At 40.6% G+C, this 26,332-nt stretch overlaps 1 protein-coding gene across 6 annotated transcripts in view; it reads left to right on the top strand.

Moving 5' to 3' along the window:
• rapgef6 (Rap guanine nucleotide exchange factor (GEF) 6) overlaps positions 1 to 26,332 on the top strand; it is a 147,267-nt gene that overhangs the window by 36,420 nt on the left and 84,515 nt on the right. For 3 of the 6 annotated variants that reach the window (XM_035666228.1, XM_035666229.1, XM_035666227.1), the window contains exons 5-7: positions 7,955 to 8,024; positions 14,595 to 14,738; positions 16,266 to 16,283. In XM_035666228.1, the coding sequence (XP_035522121.1) occupies positions 7,955 to 8,024; positions 14,595 to 14,738; positions 16,266 to 16,283 (232 nt within the window). Of the gene's footprint in view, positions 1 to 248; positions 463 to 7,954; positions 8,025 to 13,827; positions 14,739 to 16,265; positions 16,284 to 26,332 lie in introns of those variants that run through there. The other 3 variants (XM_035666231.1, XM_035666230.1, XM_035666226.1) reach the window with 3 other exon arrangements.

Here is a 26,332-nt window from a genome sequence, read left to right as displayed (position 1 = left end):
CGCCTTTGAAACGGAGCAGCTGTGAGAGTCCTTCACCTAAAAGTATGGAGACCATCTTTGAACTTGTCTGCTGTGACCAGATGAGACTTTCCTTTCCCTGAGTAACACACACACACACACACACACCTACATACACACACACACAAACACACACACCTCCCTGCTGGAGCCAACAGACAGACAGACCGACAGACAGAACAGAACAGAGTAGAGCGGGAGGGAACACACACTCCTCCCTCAGTTTAAGGCAAACTAGGAGGCTTGACAGTCACTTACTTCTGCTTTCTGAAGGAAACTTTTCACTTGTTCACACTCTGAAGTGTACAGCAAACACTCTTGGATCTAAACCTGGATTGTTGGGATATTGTAACCACCCCCCTCTCCTCATTGTGGATAATATGCTGGATATCATTTCACTTACAAGGAATCCAAAGAAGCGGACCCCCAAAATTCATCATCCTGGTTAGTGATCTTGAAGTTTTTGCTCATTTGGATCTTTTAGTTCACAGACACAGTGGCTGTGAAGTAACCGTGATTGCAGGCTAATTCACTTGAGATTTTTCAAAACTCCCTCTCTCTTTCTCTGTGCATTCTTCAACTTAGCGTGCTCCATTTCCTGCCTGCCGTCGTTTAACCAACTGGATAGCCAGGAATTCCCCATGGCGCTGTGGCTGTATAGCGTAGCGCCCCTGGGGCCCCGCAGTTCTGGAGAAAACACACTGCTACCTCCTGTTTGTTGTCCTGTTTTATCAACACTGATTATCTTAAAGAGAAACAGACTTTTCTTTCACTTTACTATAAAACATTAAATAACTCCAAAGGGAACTAGACTAGGTTACATTTTTCTATTTTTATTTGATGGCTATAAGGTTGATGATTTAATGTGCATTGAAGAGTGACACAAACAAGAGAGAGGGGAAATAATATGGATCAAATCCTGATTGGATGTAAACTTGTAATGTCAGTAGCACATATGATAGATCAAACCCTACAAGATTGTGAGTGATTCGGTAACATCGCTCTACGGCAACGAGTGAACTGTGTTTTGGTAGTTCAACAGATTGCCGACTCTTCCCTAAAGAAAGATTTTATGCGTATCAAATCAATATTTAGAGCTCATTAACCTCGTTGTTCTGAATCAGGACCTCCATTATCTAGCAATTAAGTAGCATGTGAAAAATCAGGTGTAAAAGTTACTGCTGTTATTTCAGTGTGTCTGAACAATCAGTATCAATCAACATTGCTGCTCATTTCATTTTCAGATTGTAGCTTGTGAACATTCATTAGGATAGCTTTAATTAATGTTATGGTGAATTAAAACCTGTAGCACTTCTGGCTTCTCAACCAACAACATTTGATCACACATTTAAACAGAATCTTGTAGTATTTAGAACTGAAGCTATTTGCAAATGATGAAAGCTGAACTTAATGAGAAAGAATTCGGATTTGATAAAAACATTTGGGCTTGTGAAGAAGTGTTTCTTTGGAACTTAACTTCCTTGAAGCTCCAAGTAAAACATTGACAACACTGCTCACTTGTAATCTGTTTTCTCAGTTGTTTCTGAGAACTTGCTGCGCTACAAGAAAGTAAAGATTAGAGCAAGATAGTCTACAGTAGTGTGCAATGAATGTATGTTTAGGCAAGTGTGAATAGTTATCTCTAATCTAAACTATGAGGATACTTCATTAGAGTTTAGCAGCAGATGTCAGTGCTGCTCTGTTTTGCTCTGAGATGCTTTACTGATCGCCCTGTTATTTTGTATGAATTGTCATGTTTCTGAATGATCCACTACGTCATTCCTTGGAGTCTGTCTGGCAGTTTTGTGCGTGTATGTTGGTGGTCTGTGTGTAAAGCTGACTGCTGGCCAGCTCTCCAGTCTTCTTTTAATATGTGTGTGAGTCAGAGTGGTCACTGTTAGCCAACCAAACACTAAAACTGAAAGGAAGAAGGGCCTAACTGAGAACTGGGAAGTAGAATAATCTGTGTGTGTGTCTGTCTCTGTGTTAGACTGTGGTCTGCGGTTTTCTTTCTTTACTGTTGGTCATCATTACCATGGTAACATTGATGCCAAACGGGCCCAGATCTTCGTTTGGGTTTAGTCTTTGACCAAAAATCACTCAAATTACTCACGCTCAGAGATTTGTGTGTACTCTGAGTGTGTAATTTGTGGACATCCTCACAACACAAATACTAATACAACAAATGTCTATCAGAAATCTCTAGAAGTGATTTTTGCAGTTTTTTGTCAGTTTCAAACACCTTTTACAGAGCTTTACGAGGCGACGGCTGTAGTGCTGGCTACAGCCTGTGTGGCATTTTTCCTGTCAGTACGTCCTTTAGCAAGGCATTTATAGCTCCAAGGTTGCTGCACCTCACTGCCGTTACACTAAAATGATTGTGTAAAATCATAATTTATACACCATGCTATCATACAAACTCCAACTTAAACATTTGTCCAATCCAAAGCCTATTTTAATATTTATAGGAACTCTATTACTCATATTTTTGGATTATTTTTAATAGACACCTCAGGTTTATAAATATTACTATTTTCCACTATTGGTCACATCACTTTCCAGGCTTTTGACACCAGCTCAGGGTGTGTGCGTGCGTGTGTGTGGCCTTAGTTTCTGTGCCGGCTGTCATGGTTTGCTGCCCCGAGCGCTGCAGCTGTCACTGGACTGGGGCTGAACCTGTTCTCCCCTCTGCCAACAACTTGTTTCTGCAGAAAAAGAGGGGAGAGAAATCATCACCTGCTGAAATCCAGCACCGAAACAGTTTCAGTGCTGTGGGAAGAGCCAAGGAAAGATGACTAATTTTGAAAAAAACCTTAATAGCTCATTCAAGCTCATTTTTTGTTAAAGGTAAAGGGTCCAAGACATAAGTGTTTCAGTCATCTGAAGTAATGTTTAGGTTGGGCATACTGTGGAAACGCCAAGTAGTGCGTTGGTCTTAAAGAAAACAGATCTTGAATTCATTTTTATGCTAACATTTTTGCTCAGTATGTGCAGGACAGCATTAAAAGGCGTTTTCCTGTTTCTTGTTTATTGATGGCTGATTTACAAGTCATCGGGTGCTACCTGAATTGTCCTATACTTCATGAATGTTGATTCATGTCATCATCGATCTGATATTCTGAGGAGGTCTGAACATACTGTAGTTCAGAGCTCATAAGTCGAGAAAATATTCTTTATTTCTGCGCTTCAAAACACGTTCACTTCTATTATAAGTTCTTTTATTTCATGCAGACATGAAGAGTAACTACAGACGAACTGGGGTGCATTTAGATCTCAACTACAACAGTGATTTTTCCTGCACGCTACCAGCACTTTATGGAGGAACTTGTAAAATAAACTCTCCGCACTGAAGCCATGATTCATGGTCAATACATTTATCTGCGTGTTTGTTCATGAAACTCTAAACCCACTGTTATTTTGTCAGACTAAAACTTTGGCCAGAATGCGATTTTAGAGGTTTTGTCTTATTTCCTCTGTGAGACACAGATTCACACCAGCTGACAACAGAGAGGTACCAGATCTCAGTACAGTCAGGAAAACAGCATTATTTGGACACACATGTGCGCACACACCCACGCAAACTCACTTTCGCCGAGTTTGTTGATTCTTCGATTTTTTCTGGGAAAACAGAAGGTCAGAGAAGTAAAAGAGTTAACATGGGAGGCTGCACTCAGGTGTGCTTTAGCTTTTCTGTGCTCCGGCAAACACACAAACGCGCACATACAGTACATACAGTATACACACAAGTCTGCAAACGCTACCTCTCCTCCAGCTACTAGCAAAGTGTTTTTTTTTTTCTTTTGTTTGTCTCACTCAACCTTTCTCACCACCCTGCACACACTCAGTGAGGAGACAGCCAGGCTTGGCAGGCTTTGTGTGGCGCTGACAGGGACCATGCGTCTCGCCTCAGTGGAGTGTGGAGAGATCTGTCAGAGTCGGGCTGACCTCCAGGCTAAGGGCTCTGAGAGAACTCAGCCCAGCAGACTGCATTCCTCCCTGGGAACTCTTAAAACCCTGCCTGGGTGTTCTTGTTCTGGTGGGAGCTGTGGTATAGACAGTAGATAAATTTCATTGTATTTATTCATTCATTCAATCACTACACTTTGTGATGCAGGACCCTATTCTTTTTTGTTGTTTTCCTGATCAAACCAGTTCAGAATATTTATAGAAACAAAGATCGTACGATTCCTGGGGTGTAAAAGAATTTGTGGAATTTTAACTGCTGGACACGGTGTTCTAGCCCATGTGTTGGCAAGCATCTTCCTCACTGACGTGTCATTGACAGATGACACTAAACCACTCGCAGGCTCTAGTAATGCTCTCTGCAGCTGAGGCTGACCTCAATGCAGGGGGGCAAGGAGAAGCAGAATTTCACGAAGGTCAATAAAATATCTCTTGATTAAGTGATGTAGATACCAAAAAAATTAGCCATTTGCACATGTTGAAAGCATAAATACTGTGTTGAAACCACTTTGCCTCCTTTTAGGTGCTTAAAGTTTAAGGATGTTTCCCTCCCTAACTAATGTGCTTCTTTCCCTGTCCATGCTATAAATTGCATTAAAGAAAGGAAATTCAATAAAAAGGGATAATGGCTTTTACTGTCCCTGTATTCACCTGAGCAGTGCACTTTATGAAAAGAGCAAGTCTTTAATATTTTGTACATTTAGTGAATAATTTAGTTTCCTGTAGAAACCCTGATATAATCCTTTTAGCCATATTTGTGATGCCAAAAAGCATTAAGGCTGTATCAGCAGGGATGGATGCTCTACAATGAACCTCCGTTTCACCTCAATCCAAGAACCTTGAGTCTGAACACATGGATACACAGTGAATCTGAGTGCATGTGGCAGTGAAGTGTCAAATAAATCCACTCACAGCTAATTTGGCCCCAGTTAAGCTACAATGAGAGGTTTCCAGCAACAATGTGGTTGTAGTTTTCGTCCAATGGCAGCTTTCTTCAACGTCCAGCCGCTGTGGATAGAAAAAATCAGTGTGACGCACCAAAGCTTTGGTTTTGCAACCACTTCCTTTTATTATTTCACAGGAAATCTGTATTGTTGCAGAATATGTTTTCGTCTAATTCAGAAATGTGTTTAAAAAAGTACTTTCATCGTTGTTTTCATCATCAGAACACATTATAAAGACAGGCTTTCGTCTGAGTCCTAAATCATGAGGCTGAAATCGTGAAAGTAGTGTCTGCACCGGTGTGAAACTGTGATTAAGGATGTGATGAGATGAAAGTTTGCTCTCTTTTTGCAGGCCCAGAGAGAGAAAGGGCCAACAGTAAAAAGAGAGAGATTAGATGAAAGGGAATGCAGAATGAGATGAGGAGAGAGGGGAAGAAAACAGCAAACCAGAAAATAAAATGCAAAAGTAATGTTGACAGGACATGGAAAAGGAAGCAAAGGATGAACAACAGGAAGCAGAACATTAATAAATGAAAATGAATGGAGTGGGAGAAATGGAGGTAGAAAGCGATCAACAGAAAAAGAGGAAAAAAATGAAGCAACAAGGCACAATTTAAAAAAAGGAAGTATTTAGAAATGACAGGGAATGGAAAGAGAAGCAGAAAACAGGGTCAAAGAGTCAAGATGACCAGAAGTGGAAGTAAAGGACAAAAGGAACAGATATGAAGGAGGGAGGAGAAAAATGACAGAGGGGAGCAAAAAGCTTGAAACCAGAGGGGGAAACCGTGCAGAGACAGTGTGAGAACATACCCAGAGAGGAGATGTGAGAGTGAAAGTTGGCTGTTTCCCAGCTCAGCACGCTTCCATAATTAAACCAGACGCTCCTCCACTCCTTAAACAATGCTGAGTCGCCACTTTTAGCATGCCAAAGGCAGCGATACATGTTCACAGGCCAGTCTGTTCTCAGGGATCACCGCACAGTGATTGAACTGTTCAGACGGGGTATCTCTCACACACTCACACCGGTAGACAGTGCATGGGAAACACAGAGACAAGCATAATTACCAAATGCATAAACACAGACACGCACAGTGAGAGGGAGATGAGTAAAGAAATGTCTCAATATTCAAACACATTTTGAAACGCCTGTTTTTTCTTTACGTACTCTCACATGCCAGCAAACATAGGCTGTAAAGGCACAGACAGGGCCTGTGTAGTGTTGCTTTCACAAGTTGAAGCTTTAAATGATCCAGAGGAGAATCAATCTGAATAACTTTTTTCCAACTAGCATAAATGTTGAGGAATTTGTCGTGGTGACAATAGAGTTTGTATGTTAGATGGTGTTAGAGGTGCATTTACCGAGGTAGTGGTTACTTCTCGGAGACGTGACTATTCGACCATCCGACAAGCAGTTATGTCTCACATCCCATTGCGAACATTGCACTCGCATTATGATGAAAGAGCTGACTGCAGCTTCTCTAATGTCAGAATTTGTGGCTTTTCTTTGCCGTATATGATAGCAAACACTATGTTACACTAATCTCTTTTAATCTGTTTATTAATCGTATGCTGATTAATAGTTATCAATTAACAGATTAATTAATCATGAAAAGAATCATTAGTTGCAGCTCCAATCAGCCCTCTGTAGGTTTTCTGTTGAGCGTGTGTTTTGCACACTAGCTGTAAAAGGCCTTAGAGGTTTGAAAATATTAACATGTTAGAGTCAACTTACTGTCACCAGACACATTTATCTCATCATGCAGAATGTCCATGTGACGAGTGTATAGCTGACTGACACACATGGTCTCACCACAGCATCAGCTGCTCTCCTTCCACTTATCAGGGGACACAACAGCCATCAGCCAAGCTGGCTGGGGAAAAACCTGTGAGGTCTGCAGACAAAGACTCATTGTTTGATCCTGATCTCAGCCAGTCCAAAATGGCCCTTGTGAATGAGGCAGTTTCACATTTAGGAGTTCAGTGTGTTCATTTCCCTGAACAGTTGTCATGAAGTGGTGCAGTTCGTTTATATGGTGACATAGTTTAATTTAACAAAATATGGTTATTCTATGCAATGCAAATAATCTATTTCTATTATTTTATCATACGTTATGGTAGCATTTTGTGCCAAAAGTTTTAATATAAAAAAATGATCACGAGAAAAAAAAACATATTTTTTTCTCTCCAAGAATTATATTTTTAGTGGCAGTCGCAGTTGGTTATGCACTGATTGTGTTTTTGGTCTCTGTGGACTGTGTAGTTATGTTGAGGTGTTGACCATGAAGGCTTATTGATCGACACTCACTTTTCTCTCAGTGGTTAGACCTTCACCACAAACTGTTGGTTCAACTGCACTGCTCTAATACCAATGGAGCCAAGTCACAGGCTGTTGGAAGCTAATCTAAATCTAGTGTCTCGTTTGGTGTAAAAGAATAACCACTTGAATGTAATTTAAAAGGTTGTTTGCTCAATAAATGTTTATAGGAGTTATTGCTGTTGATTGACACCCACTAGCCGGGACTGAACTGAGTTATATCATATCTGATTCTCTATAACGGAGACCAAAAGCATGAAGGATCAAAGTTGAATGTGTGTTCACTATGCCGTGTCATTAAAGTGTTATTGGAGTGATGTGAAGTCAGAACAGTATTAACCAGATATAACACAAATTCCTTCAGACAGATTTTTATGTTTAAGTTGCCAAAACAAAATTTTTCGTCAGCCAGTCTTTATTAAATGTTGAAGACTGAATGTAGAGCCAAGCCTCAGGTTAACAGATACTTACTGGTACACATTACACCGTACAGTATCTGCACATCTACATTTTACATTCAGCTCTATGACATCTCATTTCTGATTTGGGCAATTGCTGCCATTCAGTGTTGTCTAATGCTGTTATTCATCTGTGGGTGGGTGAATGTGATTGACTGCATCTGTTGCAGCTGTCACTGTCTGTGAGTAACTTTGTCTGTGGTATGTTTCTGTTTTAATACTTATTTTGTGTGTTTGTGTGTGTGCCCTTTCTACAGTTTTGGTAAGCAGCTTGGGGGCAGACGAGGCTGTGAATGCATCACTTTGGAGCCATCAGAAATGATTGTGGTGAGTAGAAACACTGCCTCCCTGTCTCTGTCTTTGTCTCTCCTTCAAGCACCCCCGCCCCCTTTTATCCTCCCACCTCTACCATCCCTGTCCTTTGATATTACTCCTGTTTTTTCCACCTTGTTTTGATGTCTGTCACCTTTTTTTTCCCCCCATGTACTCTTCTCTTCATCTTTTTTCTCCCTTTCTTTCATCTCTCTCCTCTTTCCTCTCTGTCTCCCCCATCTCTGTTCTTCCTCTCTGTGCCCTCCCCGCTCTCTCTGTATGCGCTGTATCTCTGTCCTCAAATTCAGATGAGCTTCACTGCCAAACCGTTTGCCATTAATTACATAAATGACCTAATGTAGCAAAGTTCCAGCCCAAACTACTCAAATGGAATTAAATATATGCTATATATTTATATACCATATTGGCCCAACATAGATCATACTTTTTGAATGGAAATTACATTTGGAAAGTGGGGATTTAAGCACTGGAGAATGATGCACTACTCTTTGCTGAACTCAGAAGAGGGGGTCTCAGTTTTTCCAGCAAGTCCAAGTACTGGCTAAACTTAGACCTATCATCCTTCTACTAATCTAGTGATAGCATTTGTGACAGAGTGCTTAAAAGAACACAGTACACAGACCACCAGCACCAACTGGCCATCTGTATTATTACTGGTAATGTTTTTTTGGGCCTTGCAAAAATACTCTTTCAGCTTAAGTATAGCATGCCATACTTGCATATACAAATGTAGTATGTTTCTGTCTGCCTCCACAAGGTTGCAGTGCTTACAAAGACTCTGTCTCCCTCTCTGTCCCCTCCCTAAATGTCCTTCCTACTCTACTATCTTCCCTCTCCTGAGTCTCTGTGTCTGAGGGACTAGAGGGATCAGGTGTGATAAGACAGCATAGTAAAGTTTTTCATAAAAAGCAGCAGGTAGTGTATCTATTATTTTTATATATATATATATATATATATACTACACTATACTATATATGTATATATGACTTTCCGATATTACAGAAAATCCCCTGCAAGGTTTTGTACAGAATTTTTTAAGAAACCCTCATCTGATCCTATGCTTGGACAGAATTACATAACTGTCATTACTGTAGCCAGGGGAAAAATGATGAAACCTTATTAGTGACTGTCACTCTCTTCAGTTAAAACGGAGGCAAGATGAAACATGCAAGATTTGTATGTAAATGAATGTCAGTTTTACGCACTTCTTTATTTCTGGTTGTTGTAATACAATAATGATTTAACCAGTTTCACTCTGAAAGTATTTATATTGAGTGCTTGAGGTAGTTTTTTTTTACTGGAAAAATCCCCTGGTTCGAAGTCGTGCTTCCTCTACAAATGAATTGTACTGTATCGTTCTGTTTTAGTTTACACAGTTCATGTTAGCATATCAACCGTATAGACATGAGGACTGTAACTCAAGCAAAAAAGGAAAAAAGCGAATGTCCCGAAATTTCAAACTTTTAAGAATAATATTAAGGGAAAATTTGGACATTTTGTCAGCAGGGTTTTACTGTGGCTTGACTGTGATATCTAAATCTGCATAAAAATTTACTTACTTATTTGATGATAGTGATGCAACACAACCACCATTTTTTCTTTAACTATGCAGCATACTTTTTGTATCCTTTTTTAATATAAGTGGTCAAACACCAACTAAGTAAATAGACCAGAACTCAATGTTTGTGTGTGTTGTTTGTTTTGGTTGTTTACAGGAAGTGAAAAAAACAGAAAGAAAGAGGGTGGGTTTGGATGTTGTAGCAGTTAAATCATAGAGCACTCGAGTGTTTTGAACAGAACTACAGGCGAGAAGGGGAAAGTAAACGAGTAACACTCTCCCCTTATCAACCAATGGGGCTTTTTCAGGAACCAAGGAGCTGCAGTGACTAAACTGTTGCTAAAGGTCCCTTCTGCTACTTGCATAACTACCGCATGTAAAGACCCATGACAGACAAATTTAATTGATAACAGAGCAGTGACAAAGCAACAACTGTGACACAGAGTCACCACGTTTGTAATGGTGCTTGATTGTGATATCTAAAAACTGTAAATGTTGGAAGGGAGAAAAGTAGAAAGGCACTAGTAGGAGGTCTGCTATCTTTGCTTAAACATCAGTAAACATTACAAGAAATGTCAGTGTTTGCTTACTGTGTGAATGAAGAGCATGAGGTTTGTGTTTGAACAGCAGCAAATTCCACTCCAGTAGATCCAGGGACTTAAGAACATCACCCATGAACTTCCCGCAATGAAAAAGGGTTATAACAGTGAGGTGCCCTTTCAGCAAGGCACTTAATCCTAAACTACCCCTATGGGTCCATTCAGAGGTTGTTGCTACTGTAAAAGGGAGTGGTGGTGGTGGTGGTGGTGGTGGTGGTGGTATTGATGATCTTCCAGGTATGATTGTGTATTACAGTGAATGTGAAGTTAGGCATTGCAGGAAAAGAGGCAAAAAAATCAGTCACTCTGTTGCCTGGAGAACAAAGGATCTAATCAGTTTACATTTAAAAAAGAGTTTGGGGAGGGGATAAAAAAACATCCACTGTGTGTGTCGTCCTGGAGGGGTAGAGAGAGATGTTGGTGATGACAGAGGAGGAAGGAGAATAGGAGCGAGTGCTAGAAGGAGACAAAGTGGATCAGCTGATCAGAGCCTCAGGGAAAACATGAGGTGTTTTTCTGCGTCTCTGTCCACACATCCAGACATATCTCTCTAAGTATTCGCATTTTTGTCTGAGAACTTGAAAATGAGATTATATAGAGGCTATTATTGTTGTTAATATCCAAGCATATCCCTTTGTTGTCCAACTTTCAATGGTCTGTAATACTTCTAAATATAAAGGGGTATATAAAGAGAATGGAATGGAAACACTGGGAAGGAAAGCACACATGTTGTTGTGTACAATGTACAGACAGCCAGAGCTTTTAAAAGCAAGTTGGACTTCTATTGTCAAGTCAAGCCAATGTCAGGTCAAGAGATTCACATGTTCATGTTCTTCTTTTTTAATCCTAAGGAGTGATTTGGCTATGAATATTCATCTGATTAAGTGCTTTGTGTGTTTACAGCAGATAATCATTGGGTATCAATCTGTAACATTGCAGTCACCATTCAATCTATACCCAGTGAATGAAAACCTTTACATTTGCTGTCAGATGACACTTTCCTGGGAAAATGCTTCTGACGCACAGTAGTTGCTGCATGTTGGGCTTCAGGCAGCAGCGGCTTGTTTGGAATAAATTGGAGAAAAACTGGGTAGTCAGCTTGAATTGTAGTAGTAGCCGAACAGACAAAGAAAACAGTGGCACATCTTTTCCCAGATCCCCCAAAAAAGACACCATAGCACTGGTTGAGTGACGACTGAGTTCTCAGCAGTGAGTGCTTATCATCAGTGTTGCCTTCAGGAATGAAAAATGGAGGAATTCACTCAGAAACACCCAGGACTAAAAACGATAAGAAAACCTGTCAGGAGCACAAAGAAACATGAACATGCTTGCACGTACACACACACCCACCCACACACACTTACACTTCCATATGAATGCATAAACACACAAGAGCAGAGGGACTGTGGTCTAGTCACACTGCATTGCAGCCAATCAGCTAATTAGGGCCATGGGAATAGTAGAGGGACTGTAATTTGTGGCTGTCGTCATGACTCTGGTCACAGGATGGACAGGAGTGACATTCACAGACTGACAGGGTGGGGTTGTTTGTGTGTCTGTGGGAATGAAGGGGAATGAAAGGGAACTAGTAGTGGAAAAAGGGGAGTTAGAAATTAATGGATAGAGCAAAAAAGCAAAACAGGAGGCAAGCCATCAGATAGACGGAGAGGAATGTAAACTGATGGATGAGTAGATGTGAAGTTAGTCACACATGACAGTCAGAAACATAAAGACAAGAGTTCTTAATAGTTAGTGATCATGGGATAGATGGGGGGGGTTATAGTCAGTCAAGCAGCCAGATAGGCACATTCACAGTGAGACAAAAAGTTATATGGTCACAGTATAGACATGAAAGTCTGGTATATTTCTAACCTTGCCCGCCAGAATTTCTGGTCTATTACCTTCAGGCTGTCTGTCTCACGAGGCTCATTAAAACACGGCGAGATGGCACTTTTTGTCATGAGAAGGGACACATCGATACCAATACTGGGCCGTTTTACAACTGTTATTTGGTATTTTATAGCTGCGCTATCCCTCATGCAGTTGTTTCATAGCCCATTACAGCTAAACTACCCACGATGCAGTAGTTAATCTGTATATTACAGCAGAACTCTCTCACATAAGGTTGCTCTTCTGTCTATTTCAACCGATACCAGCTATTGAGTCCCACTCCAGCAATAACAGAAAATCTTTGTCAGTCTTCCTCTTACATTGTATTTTGAAGCTGCTGTCTGATCGATGTGCGAGATTGTCCTCAATCTAACACCTCTGTGAAGTTTGCCTTTGAGAAATATAATATAATCCTTGTCTTTTCATGGCTGTTATTATATGTGTTGTATGTGGGAAAACAGGAAGGCAGATAGCACACATTTCAATCCTTTCATAGTCTTCTACCGTCCTCTCAACACAAGCACACAAACACAGTAGTCATATTTCCTCATAACTTTTTGTGGCCCATCATGAGTCTGTATATGTAAGACCTCTGTGAATACACATGACTGCCCTGAGGTCTTAGGGGGAAAAACACACAATGGTCACTTACAAAAAACAAGTTGCCAACAGTCCTTTTAATGAGAAAAATAGTTAAAAATATGTGTATATTATGTATTACTACGCAAGTAGACACAGTGGAAAAATGCAGATGAAGATTAAGAGGTTGAAGGAGTAAGAAAGCCTCCCAACCAACCAGGGAAGGGAAATGATGAAGATAAGGAGCAAGAAAATGAAGATAAGTAAAAGAGAGACAAACTGAAAGAGGAGTGGCAAGAACATACAGCTTAAAAATATTCAAACACCAACCAGTGGATTCTGTTCATTACTCTGTTGGCTTTACAGACAGACACGCTGACAGAACTGGAAGGCTGAACAACAGGCAGTGATACACACTTCTTAAAAGGTGGCGAATCGTCCAATCAATATGCGGGACACAGGCAAGATTGACGTTCACTGCTGAAACAGCAGACCGCAAACCCTTAAACAAGTGAGAAGAGGTGAATTTAGGCTGACACATAGCTAACTTGGTGCCTTATTTACATGTTCTCTTCAAGCACAAACATATGAGACAGTTTAATTAAAGGGGGAAGTCCGTTTACAGGTCTTGGGGGAGAAGACTCCATAGGAAGCTGCGCGGAATCTGAAAATTTACTCAAGTAATGTAGCTTGACGGGATCAAGTTAAATCGCTAGATTCTTCTCTTAAAATAAATAAAATAATACTGAAGAAAAGAACATAACAGGAGCGGTTAGAGTTAGAATATCTATTTTTTTCTGCTCTATCCAGCACAAAACAAATATTCAAACTACCAATCATAAAACTTTTTTTTTTTATAAAACCAAGTGGCTTACACAACGCCAAGCAGAAAAATTTTAAATTTAGTTGAAATATCGTCATTACTGACAATAAGGCTATTGACTTACTTAACATTATGCAACGGAGACAAACAAACAACAAACAAATTCCTCCTGCAACAACAGACCGCCACAAAAAGCCTATGGGGAACGAATTGTATGGCCGGAATCTGTGTGCTGTGCTGTTTTTTTTCTGCCTGGCGAGGATATTTGTGTATTTACGGTTTCCTGGAGGAAACTGTGGGCTCAGTGTATGCTCTATCCGCGTGTCAGACAGCAAGAGGGAGCGAGTGAGCAAGCATGTGAGTAAGACTGTCAGTATGCAACGTGTTGAGCAGCTGAACTCTTGTCTTGAACTCTCCCACAGAAGAGGACAACTCTCGCCAGATCTGAGACAAAAAGAGAGGCAATCCGCTTGTTTGTTCATTTAATTTGGTTCTTTTCTTCCTTTTGTTCTGGATGTTTGCTCCAAAGGATGTAATGTTGGGGGATCCCTCAGGATTTTGGACCTTTTTTAGAATTTGGATGCCATTCTTATATTCATTTCTTGCATAGAAGTGTTTCCTTGCTGGGTTTTTTTCTCCCGTCCCGTGGTATTTCCTGCTTTTATGTGTTGTTCTGATCACGTCCCTGCGTCCGGATGAGTGTGCTCCGCTGGCACCGGCTCTCTGCGCTCTGGAAGAACTGGATGTTCAACCAGGAGCCAGCAGAAGAGCAGGCCCAGATCTCAGAAGCTCCAGGGCATGAAGCAGAGCCACAGAAGAAGGATGGGAACACATTCAAGGATCACAACTCAGACTTTAAGAACTTAACACAACTTACAACCCAAAACTTGGATTATACAAACCACAAGTCAGAAATTGAGAACCAGAACTTGGAATATACAAACCTGAACTCGCTCCAAAAGCATGAACTACTAAAGCGCAGCAGCTCTGAGCCGTGCTCTCAGGTCTCTAACACCGAGGATCACTCTTACAGTTGCCCCCTCACACCTGAAAGTTGTTGGTGTGAATCCCATAGAAGCTGCTATTCTAAGGAGGGTGTTGACTGTGTATTGCAGGTGGATAACGGCAGCGAGGGGGACGACGGTTTTCTGCAGAGAGAGGGATCCCAACGGAGGTCCAGACGGCGCTTTAGGAGGGTCAACCCCAGGGGAGAGCGGGAACTCATCACAGACGGCCAAGAACCCACCGGCTACAACACGGTAGGAGTAACACCATTACTAGCAGCAGAAGAAGAAGTATTTATATGTTATCCAGTTGTAAGAGGTATTGTTGTTTCACTGTACAATGACAGTATACATATTACAGTAAACAACCTCCATAGTATGAACTTACTCTTTATGCTCCTTTTACTGAACATAAATAGCGGGGTAACTTTTATGTTTTATCAGTAATAGGCTGTTTTCAAAGGTTCTTAAAATAAATTCTTCTTCACAAGTTCTGAAACCTGCTGACATACTAGTTAGTGCCTTCAGTCTCCATAGTGACAAATGACACAAGTTAGAAAGTGTCCTCCTCCTCAAATACTACCCCTGCTATAATACTTAGTACAAATGCATGGTCTACACATGCAAATATCTGTTCAGTTTAGTCAAAGTTCAATCAAAGCAGAAATATGATGAAGACTATTTAAAAAGTACTGTTGAAAAAAACAAATACAGGTGGAAAAAGCTTTTTGACAGTTTATATTTATTGTCCAGTGGTAATGAACATTCTTGTCAAGATAAACACCCAAAACATAATGTCACCTACATTTTTGATAGAATAAAAAGGGAATTTTGTTTGGAGAATAACTAGAGGAGGATAACTAGGTCTCTCTTAAGGCCACTTGATGATGGTTTTCTTAAACAAAGTCTGTGTAAGAATAGTATTGAAACTGCATGTGTGTGAGCTTGAATTTCCCTCCCTCTGATAGGATCACTGGGGCCACCAGTGTGTCAGTTACAGTTTCAACTAATCACCAGAAACCATGCTTTGCCACACATAGTCACAAAGGCACAACACGCGCACCACACACACAGACACACAAACAACACACACACAGCACACACACACACAACACCACACACACCACACCACAGCACCCACATAACTTAACATACATACTTCAGCACTTAGCTCACATACACACTTTTCCCAGCTCATGCAAAGCTCCCTAGGCCATTACAAAGGGGCTTAATGGAGAGCTTAAAGTGTCCTCTGTCGACCCTGTGTGCCTCTGTAGTCTCTTGGTGATTGTTCCACTTTTTTAGATTACATTTAGTAACCTTCAGTGTCGTCGAATCCCACCACATTCTCTTTTGTGATTGCGTTTATTTTGTAAAGGCTAACCAGTCCGATGTGCTAGCGCAGCACTGCTCCAAAGAAGCAGGACAAAAACAAGTGCAGCAGTGGAATGAATGTCCTGGAAATACTGAGAATTACATGAGTCCTGCATTAAATTTAGGCAAGAATGTAAGGCAGGATGATCTAATCTCTAATACAAGTGATCATAGTGCTGTAACATGTATTATACTCTTGTGATTGTTAAGTGACTGAATGGGGCCTTTGACATGCTCACTTTTCTTTTATTAAATAAGAATATAGATTAGAAGAATATGATATGCTTGCCTGTACCCATTTTACTCTGACCACACACAGACATCCAGAGTTTGCACACTGTCCCATTACGACTCTTCTGTTTATTTCTCTTCTCTTTTCATGTTTCTGCTGATGTTCATTGTCTTCAGGATTATGTCAACAACCAGGTAGGACAACATTTAGGTCTATCTCTGCTCCATCCTTTTTGGAGCATTTCCTCATCCATCTGGGTTTTTCTGTTGGTGTGTCTGTGTGTGTGTGCATGAATGTGTATGTGAGCCACTGCTGGTACGGGCACCTGTTATTTAGAAACAGGCAGTGTTTGGAAAAGCGGGTAATTTTGAGGCCGCCGAACACATGCACATGACACTGTGGGTGGCAGATAGGAAGGGGGCTAACTGTGGAATAAACAGATGCATACTGGGAACAACAACAATCGACTGGGTAACAAATGGAGGTTGAGGCATTTCGTTTTGACATCTCAACCTGACAGGACGGAGACAGGTTTGAGAAAACTCTCGACAGCGTCATTTTTAGGTTTTTCATCAGATTTGGGTCAGAACATTTATCATTTCCCTGAAAGGGAAAGGGAAAACGTGATTTGTTTTGTGAATTGATGATTTGTGAGAACTGCAATCTCTTTGACCATCTAGTGTAGTAGTCTAGTCTACAGTGTTGGTGGTTAGGTGATACATAGTGCCAATAGTTGATTTCCCCACATTGTCTGTGGTAGCAGAGAGAGCCATCCCAAATCCCCTAATCTATCCCAATCTGATAAGTCAAATTGAATCATACATCATTATACAAGTACAGTGTAAAGGTCATGGTCCAATAGAAGTAATGTACAAAATGTTGTACTAGCATGTGCAAAAATCAAAAGAATGGACAAAAAAGCTATGAATTGAGATTTCTTTTCTCAAATGTGACAAATAAATAAACATCCACATCATTCTAGTTTTAGAGCCCGCATGCTGAGATAATAACAAAATAAAACAATCATGAGAAATTGCTGAATTAGAGTTCAGGTTGTGCAGAGAGAGAATGTTCACGTTCAAGTGTTTGCTGCTGTGGAGTGAAGGTACATTTGTTCTCTAAAATGCTATAAGAAGTTATTGATTTAAAGATTGATTGATCATTCAGTCAATTAAACACATCCCCTCTCTCTGTAATTTATAAACCAACAGGGGAAATAACTGTTTACAGCAGCTAAATACATTTAAAAGGTCATATAAACAAAAATGTACAAGACAGTGAATGGGATTTTTCTTCTTTTCCAATGTAGCTTAGGGGGTTGCCCATTTGTGATGATATAGTGGTAATTAGTGGATGTTACACGGGCTATAAAGGTATACTGTTAACACACACACAAACACACACATGCTTAGAGAGAGCTGTTTTTCTGGCAGTGCATCAGAGAATGTTGTTTAGAGGCCTTATTAACCCATAATGACATCAGTAATCCATTATCACTAGTGTGCACGAGTGTCTGGTGTCTCTCTGCCTCTCTAAATGGCTCACCCTAGAGTGAATTAAGTTTCTAAAGCTATGAATTGAGAGGGGTCCATAAAATGGTGCAGGAATAGGAAGAAAAGGTAGCATCTTATGTATCTTGAGCAAAGAACAAAGGACAATAGAGATTCTACTGACAAATCACACCCATGAGAAGGCTTACTGGAAGTATTTGTCTTAATATTCAGAGACATAGAAAGACAAACTGCTGATAAGGTCAAGATTATTTTTAATATTTTATTTTACTTTTATTCTTTCTGATGACTCTGTGACTGATCCCCATTGATCCGGAAACCCGATTCCTCTTCCAGCAGGGTGACAGACAGAAGATCGTGTGCATTCTCTCACTACCATAATAGACCAGTGGGATTCACTAATGACTCAGACTCATACCACACACACCCATACGTGCACGCTGCACAGACAGACAGACAAAGACCAACACACACGTGCACACAGAGAAAGGCACTTCATTAAGACATCCGATGCCTCACTGGGTTACGGTCTTTCTCTCACTGGACAAGCCCAGATAGATGGATGAACCCATCACCTCATTTGCCTGCAGGGGTAACCTGCTGTAAGGGCTTTTACAGCCAGGTTACTCCGTGGCACCCCAGGATCATTAATTTAACATGATGCATGTTCAGCCATCTGCACAGGATGATTCAGTATGCACAACACTAGAATAAAATCAGCCAAGAGTGATGTTATGCTGTCTTAGTGATCCAAGTTGTGCTAAATTCAGAGTTTAATACACTGGCATATCAGAGACAAGCCAGTAACACACTACGTGCCCTCTGAAAATAGACACACAGATGTTTACACACTGTGAAGGCCTTTATGTTGCAAGTAGCTAGAATTGTCTTGAGCATGCTTGTGGAAACGTTCAATGCATGAAGCCGCATCCTCTCTGCTGTTTTGAAGCAATCGAGTGTCAGTACACACCGGAAAACACGTCTCTTGCTAACCACAGGGTTAGCTAGCTTCCTGTGTTACAAGGCAAAAAGTCTGACACACTTAAACATTTGTTTGTCGTCTCTGGCTAACCTGGGAGACACGTGAGTTAAGAGTGCATATCTACTTTAATAGTGTAAAAACATCAGCCACCAACGAACTTGTAATGAAATTCGTTTAGGCAATCCTTTAGGGGGAGGTTGGTGAAAGCCACTCTGGGTAAGATTTGTCTCTCTTTACTCTAGACATGCCCACCTTGCCCACATAGGTTGTGTGTGATATGTTTAGTCACTGATTGGAAATCTCTGCACACAGGAAGCAACAAATCACATCTTCACACCAAACTTGTTCCTAAAGTGCCCCACAGACAGTTGAGCTCAACCACTGACGGTTATTTATCCTTAAAACGATGATATTAATTACCCGTGTTTCCACCTTCTTCTTAATTCTTCTTAGTACATCTAAGTTAAGTAAGTTATTTTAATTTAAACAGTATGTTACCAAAGTAAACAGATTAATGCACACAGATGCAATGCAATTACACAGAGTTATGTAACACTGTAAAACAGGGGCTAGAGTGGTAAGTTTGTACTCAAAACCTGGTGTCACACAGGTAGCAGCACCACTAGCAGAGAAAACAGCTGAAGCCCCTCTATTTCTACTCTGTATAGACCTCTATACCAGTTTATTTTTAGGGAGTCGTCAGCAATAACCTTCACCTGATGATGCTGTTTTTGGTGGTATCATATTAGCTCAATTTGATGAGCTTGTGCTCGTCATGCAGTGACATTACTCAAGTTACTCTCACGTCACTGCTTACAATCTGGTTAGTTCTAAGGTTGCGTTCATCGTCCAATGGGCCAGTCATAGGTGTGACTCATTGCTTGCTTTGTCATAACAGTGTCAACCTGTTGTGAAAAGTAATAGCAAAAATAGAGCAAAAATAACTGCATCATCTTTCAACCTCCCCTCAGGTTTGAGGGTCATTGGGATGGGCTGATGGGAAGATGCACTTGCTTTGTTGCTGTTTTTGATCAGATAATTCTGGTAAATATTACTTGGCTTGGAAAGTTTGTCTCTACTGGCCACTTTGGCAGCTAAAATTGGTTGTTCAAAGCCTTCGTATGTTAAAAAAAAATCTGTTAAACAGTAAACATGTCTGGGAAATCTGTGGATCACCATCTACTGCTGTGGTTTGTTGGAAAAGTCAAATTCCTGTGTTGATTGTGTTTGAATGAGCTCACTGGTGTTGGTCACTTTTTTTTTTCTTGGCATCATGTAATGATGAAGTTATTAACATACCGTAATATCCCGGGCTTCATTTTAATTGTGTATGTGTGAGTGCATGTTTTTGAAAATCTGTGTGTTGGTAAAACGGCACGTGTTGCATATGTGACTATTTCTCAGAGTTTGGGTGTGTCTGGCTTTTTAGGACTGCTTTTTTGTAGTACTTTTCAGCTGTGTGTTTTAAATGTGGATACTGTACATGCGGTATAGGTTTTATGTACTTCTGTTGTGCTGTTCATCTTACCTGTGCTTTGGCAGAGCCTAAATATTCTGGGCTGCTTATGTTTTAAAGCCCCTTGCTGCTTTAATGCATCCAGTCCGTTCCAGAGCTCATCTGGTCTCATTCTATCAGAATGCAGGTGGGGCCAGCTAAACCCCAAGGGCCTCGAGCCAGCTCTGCCACTGCTAGACCAAGCAGGGCCCCAGGGAGAGATAGGGAGCCAGGAAGAAGGGGGGGAGGAGAAGAATAAGAAAGACCATGAGAAAAAAAATACTCAGAAAATGGTGCAACTGTGGGCTGCATTAGTATCGCTATAATTATTACCCTTATTGTGTTATTGGATATTTGACCATGATAATTATAGTTCCTTGTTTTATTGATGCACATTATGTCAAGTAAATTATATTTATGTTTCAATTGTATCAATGTCTATATCATATCAACTTATGTACTTGTTGACCTGCTGTAATTGCAACAGGACTGGGTAGTTATTATAGTTGCTGTCAGTAATTGAAATTAATGTTATAATTTCACAAGAAACATGAGTAAGCAGGATAATTACAAAAGGTTTTTAACCGAAACGCACAGTGATGAGGAAATATATCAGGAAGCTATGGTGTCATGGCCTAGAAAGTAATTGGTATTCAATAGCAGCAGTATTCAGCTGTTACAGTGAAGTTGACAACTAACTTATTCCAACTTTTTTGTACCCCGTCTTCAGTAGACAAAAAAGTTTTCACAGCTGGCTGAGGTGGAAAAGTTAATCTATTGATTAAGGCAAAATTTAACAAAATGCAATACAAATAGAAGCATGTGACTTAAACAGTCAATCAGATCCGTGTGGACAGGATGGAAATGCGCTTTACTGCATTTTCTTGACGATTTTCTGGAAATTCTGTTAAGGTCTGGATGGAAACTTTACCTTTGATTTCCATACAGTAAGTTTTTTTTATTCTTCTTTTTGTCAACTAGTAAAACATTAAAACCCTCAAAAGCTATCTTAAAGTACTAGCAGCTTTCAGGTGACTCAGCAGCCACAGAAAGAAAACCATGACTTGGCAAAGCCATCCTCTACCCTAAAAATCGAAGGGGAGAGGATGGAGAGAATGGGAAGCAAACTTTATGCAAAAAGTAACACGGTAGAATAGGTCTGCAAATGGAAAGAAATTAAATGTGTCTTTGACCATATTGAAGAAAGACAGTCACTAAGACGTGAATGCATGATAATAAGGAATCCAGATTAAGAAAAAGGGAAGGCATGGGGAGTTCTGGAGGACCAAGAGTTGGATGAGATGGAGAGGAGGTGTTGAGGGAGGAGAAAGGAAGGTGAAATGAAGACTGGAAGATAATGGGGGATGACAGGTAATGAAAAAAATGAGAGGGGTGGTGAGGCATGGGGATGGAGGGTCAGGGCGGAAAGGTGAAGGTTGTGGGAAGGTCAGATGGGGATTTAATGGGAAGCAGGAAGGGTGGGGTGAGAGAAAGGCAGGGTCAAGAGGGGGTTAAGGCAGGAGAGAAAGGGAGGGAGGTTGGAGGATGAGGTAGTGGAGGAAGGGAACTAGGTAGGGTTAATTGTACCTGCAAGTAACACATGTCATTATTTTAAATTGCTCTGGCTGTCATTGAGGTGGACCTAAGTGGCTTAAGACAAACCAGTGTGCACCTCAAAGCTGAAACCTTCTGAGGGAGAGTTAATATTTTTGCCTTTTTCTGGCAAACAAAATATCTAAAAATATCAAACTTAAAAAATTAGGTTGAGCCAAAAACAGCAATATTGGTATATTAGTTAATTCTCGTTGGTAAAGTAGTTTCAGATTTGCTAACAGTCGCATTGTGACTATGGATCGCTGGACAATCAGTGGCTATAATTATTGGGGAGTAGTTGAAGTGGATATCCATCTGTAGTATAGTGAAATGGACAAAGAGGGTCTGAGGACAGAGGCTTTTGTATGCTGTACAGATTGTAAAGCCCCTTGAGGTCAATTGTACACTGTACCTCATGTCACTCTCTCCAATGAATTGCTGTTTTTATTGCAAAGTCTTGTTGTTTGCTTGCTTAATTGGTATGTCAGGTTATCGAACTTAGTTGTACCGGTTGCCACTTCGATTTTCTGGCTCAAAACAACTCATAAGGAGGCAGAGAGTGTCAGCTCAGGCTTTAAAAAGTACCATAAGAAACCAACATCACAGGTGCTACATCTGTGTTTTTCTACACTTTGTGATTCTAATATTGTTATTTCACACATCAACTACGTGTCTGCTGCGAGCGTGGACAAACAAAAAAAATAGGAAAAGGCTATATATCAGATAACTGCCAACAAGCAAAAAAACATAACCAAAAAGACCAAAATATTTTTCATCCAAACAGCTGGCGGGGTCTAGTACAACGATCATGTGCCAATTAATGGCTTGTTTACTTCCTCAAATTGTGACTCAGGCTCAAAATACTCAACTCAGTCTCGGGCCAATGCCTTCAAACAACCAACGAAACCACAGACCTCAGTCACCCAGCAGTGCTCCAGCAGTGCTCCAGTCCTGCTGCTGGACTCCTGCTGGACTCCTGCTGGACTCCTGCTGCATTCATTGTCCATGCACAAACCACACACAGGAGTTATAAAAGCTGGTATTTTTAACATGCAACAACATCTCTCTATGAGCTGCATATCCATTCTTGGAATATTGTACAACAGGACTACATTTATTTCAGTCCTGATGTACATGTGCATGAGTGTGTGTAGAGTACAGTACGCTGGGCAGCGCAGTGTACCAGTGGGGCACTATCTGCGGCTGTTATTGCTGCTAATTTTAGGGATTACATCAGCAGCACTAAGATGACAACGTTGTTGAACTCCCTCTCTATATTCCTCTCTGCTTCTTCCCTCGCTTCCCCCTCCCTCCTCCTCTTACCTCTGTCCCTTATCGTCCCATCATCTGCCCTCCCTGCTATTTGACTTACCTTCATCTTCCCTGTTTTTCGGCCTCTCCCTGATAACATTTGATGTCTTTCTTTAAAAGGATGCATAGTTATGCGATCATTATTTTCAACATTCATATTAATACATTTTCAGACTGTCTATGGTGGTAAGACTGGTCTATGTTTCTTGCTCTTTTGTGTCTTTTTTTTTTTTTGAATTGTCATTAGAAATTGTCCTTTATATGCTTGAGACAATGCATGACCCAAAGATTTTAAAATCCAGTCAAATCCTTCTCCCTAATGTCTGAAGTTCCTCCCTAGTTCACAGAAAGCTGATCTGAGCTGAAGGACAGTTGAGGAGGTCTATAGTTTATGTTGTCTACAAGGCTCAAATCAGGAGATCAGAAACAAAGTATCATAATTCTGGAAATGAATGGGTGTTGTGTTACACATAAGAAAACACAACCTGTATCCTGAAGAAAAACAACAGCCTTCTTCCCTTACCTCTCCTTCACCTCGTGAAATCCTGCTGGCAGCCCTTTCCCTTCCTCTCACCCCAGCCCTCTTTCCTTCAGTTTGTCTAAATTTTTCATCCAGGAGTCTGCTCCACTCACTTAACTTCTTTTTTCTCTCGCATGTTTGTCTCTGAGTCACTGTCTCCTCTTATTCTCTTCCAGAATGACTTACCTCAGCCCTGACCCTCTGTGCTATCTCTTACTCTTTATGATGACCTACTCATCTCTATTTAACTTAATCACTTTATCTTCCCCTCCATCATGTGTGTCATGTACATCACTTATCCAGTTTCTTAGGGAATGTGCATAAATGACACATCACTGTTTCATTCTGGGAGTTTCATCTACAGTCATAAATCATAAATGATTGTCACCAGCTGACCAAGAGTGTTATTCTGGTATATTGGGGATAAATACCATGTTCACCTTTACAGTTACTTTGTATGATTTCCCACCCTTTTCACTACCTTTTTATGTTTTTTGTGTTTTTTGCACATCCAGCTCCTCTGGGCTTGAATCTCTCTCTCTCTCTGTCTCTGTCTCTCTCTGTGGAGACCAGTCGGAAAGGGAAGGGCTGATTTAAATGGCAGGAATTCCTGTCTTGTCCTTCAGACAGACAAACACACACTCACACAAACAAGTGTGTACATACACAGACGCATACGATCAGATGTCTGCAGTCAGCACATTCACATAGTTGTCTCTTAGTGTGGTTTGCATAAGTACGTTTGTTTTTGTGTGAGCAGGTCTTACTGCTCTTGGCGTGCTCGTCTACTGTACACAGGAAATTATATCTGGCTTTCAACGAAGGTACCTCCATGTTCGCTAACAGGGGCTTAACCATCTACTCCCTGCTGTGACATTATAATACTTACAGGATGCAAGGAGGCATATGATTTTTAAAATATTTTTGGTAAGACTTTTGATAATAATCTTTTTAACTCAACTAGAGTCAAGCAGAGTGAATGGACATCCACATAAACCTCTTTGTTCAGTGTAGAAAAAAGTGTTTATCTTCGAAAAGGATAATGATGTGATGCAGCACTGTTGTATATCTCCCCTCATTAGTTGTGGAGGAGAGGCACAGTGCCTCTGTGGCTCTGGACTATCCATGGAAATTACTATACGGCCACCCAACAGAAAAATATAGGGCTTTAACGTCTCAGCACTTCTCTATGTGTTTGTGTGTGTACGCACATCTGTGTGTTACAGAGCTGCAAGGGCTTTAGTCAGCTGACTCTTTTTAATTAGCCTGGCAGAACTGATTAGCTGTGAGCAGTAGCCACACACACACACACAGACACAGACACAGAATGTGGCCGGCCACTTTGTGCAAGCATGTGAGGGTGTAGAAATTAATGTGTGCGGTGTCCCAGGGGGGAAATTGTCCCAGCAGCACCAGGCCAAGTGACAAAAGAGAGACAGGACCCCCTCAGACATCACTGAGCCATGTGACGCCTCAGTGAGCAATACACGCAGAACACACACCCACACACACAGGATGCTATGTGTATGTCTAGTCAGTGCAAACTGTCTGTCTGACAGCGTGCCTTTGGACAGGTCACATTTCCTTTCTTTTGCCGCTTTGCTGAGTTTGTCATGTTTTCCGATCAGTTAAGTTCTACGCACATGTTTCTCTCTTATCTGCCTCTCTCATTCAGCCTCCTCGAACCTCGATTCTTTGATTCTTGCTCTTTCATTTTTTATGACCTTTTCTTATGTCATTGTCTTATGTCATTGTCTGTGCCTCTCCCCCTCTTTTCTCTCTATCTTGTCCATAATCACCTGACTTAATCCTGCAAATGCTTACAAATGCCCACAAACACCCACGGTCGCGGGCCAACTGTTCCAGGAAGTGTTTCCTGTGTGACGTGTATCCTGCTCCGTGTTTTGCAGACAGATCCCACATCATTGTGTACCGAGTTATACCGTAAACGGCCCTCTGAGACGCATTATGCAGATGAGTGCGTGTTTTGACTTTTTTTTGTTTTTTCAGTTTGATTCCTCTGAACTTGCATGTTTTGAAACCACGTCATGATGTGCTGCTGCAAATTACAATGCAGAGCTCTGTTCACAAAGTATTTCTTCTGACTTTTTTTGTTTTGACTTTAATTCCTCTAAATCCTCCTCTCAAATGGAAATTAATTTAGATAAACTGCTTGATGTGTGGAGATATTTTCTTTATCTGGTATTTATTAGTGTCACATTGACTTAATCCTTTCCTTTCTTTTGTCTCTTTTTATCTTTTTTCCATTTAAACTTCATCTGTTTATATATCCTTCTGGCTCCTTTTCTGAGGTAATTTATACTATCTGAATTATTTTTATTCATAGACCCACCAGGTAGCCACATCTTTAAGCAGTTATGGTGTCATGATGTACTTTGATGTTGTTGATTTTGGCAGCACCTTTGGTTATTGCTTAGTTCTGTAAAGTCCTAGTGATCACTTTGTATCCCCCTCAAAAAAACAAAACCATACTTTGTTTTTCAAAACACTGTTTTAGCCAAATTCATCAGTGTGCAACAGAGATTCTAGACTTACATGCGAAAAGGTCTTTAAAATAGGTTGGGCTGAACCATTAATGCGTTTCATCAATCATTGATGAAGAAAAGCAAACATTCACTCATACTGTGTGAAGAAAGTTTTGGTTTGTAACTCAATTAATGGTTATTAATTAATCAGTGTGCAAATATGTAATTCAAAACTTGTATTAGTCTTAGTAGAATCAGTCCATTGTCCACAGCTGGACTTTTACGCAGCTTTTTCCTGCAGACCTGGCTTTGACTAAAGAAGCTATAAAGTGTGTGTGTGTGTGT

This window comes from Morone saxatilis, unplaced genomic scaffold, assembly GCF_004916995.1.
Source record: "Morone saxatilis isolate NCDOM2014 unplaced genomic scaffold, NCSU_SB_2.0 Contig20, whole genome shotgun sequence".
Lineage (NCBI taxonomy): Eukaryota > Metazoa > Chordata > Actinopteri > Moronidae > Morone > Morone saxatilis.
Note: the sequence above shows the minus strand (reverse complement) of the source record. Positions and strands in the feature narration are given on the sequence as shown.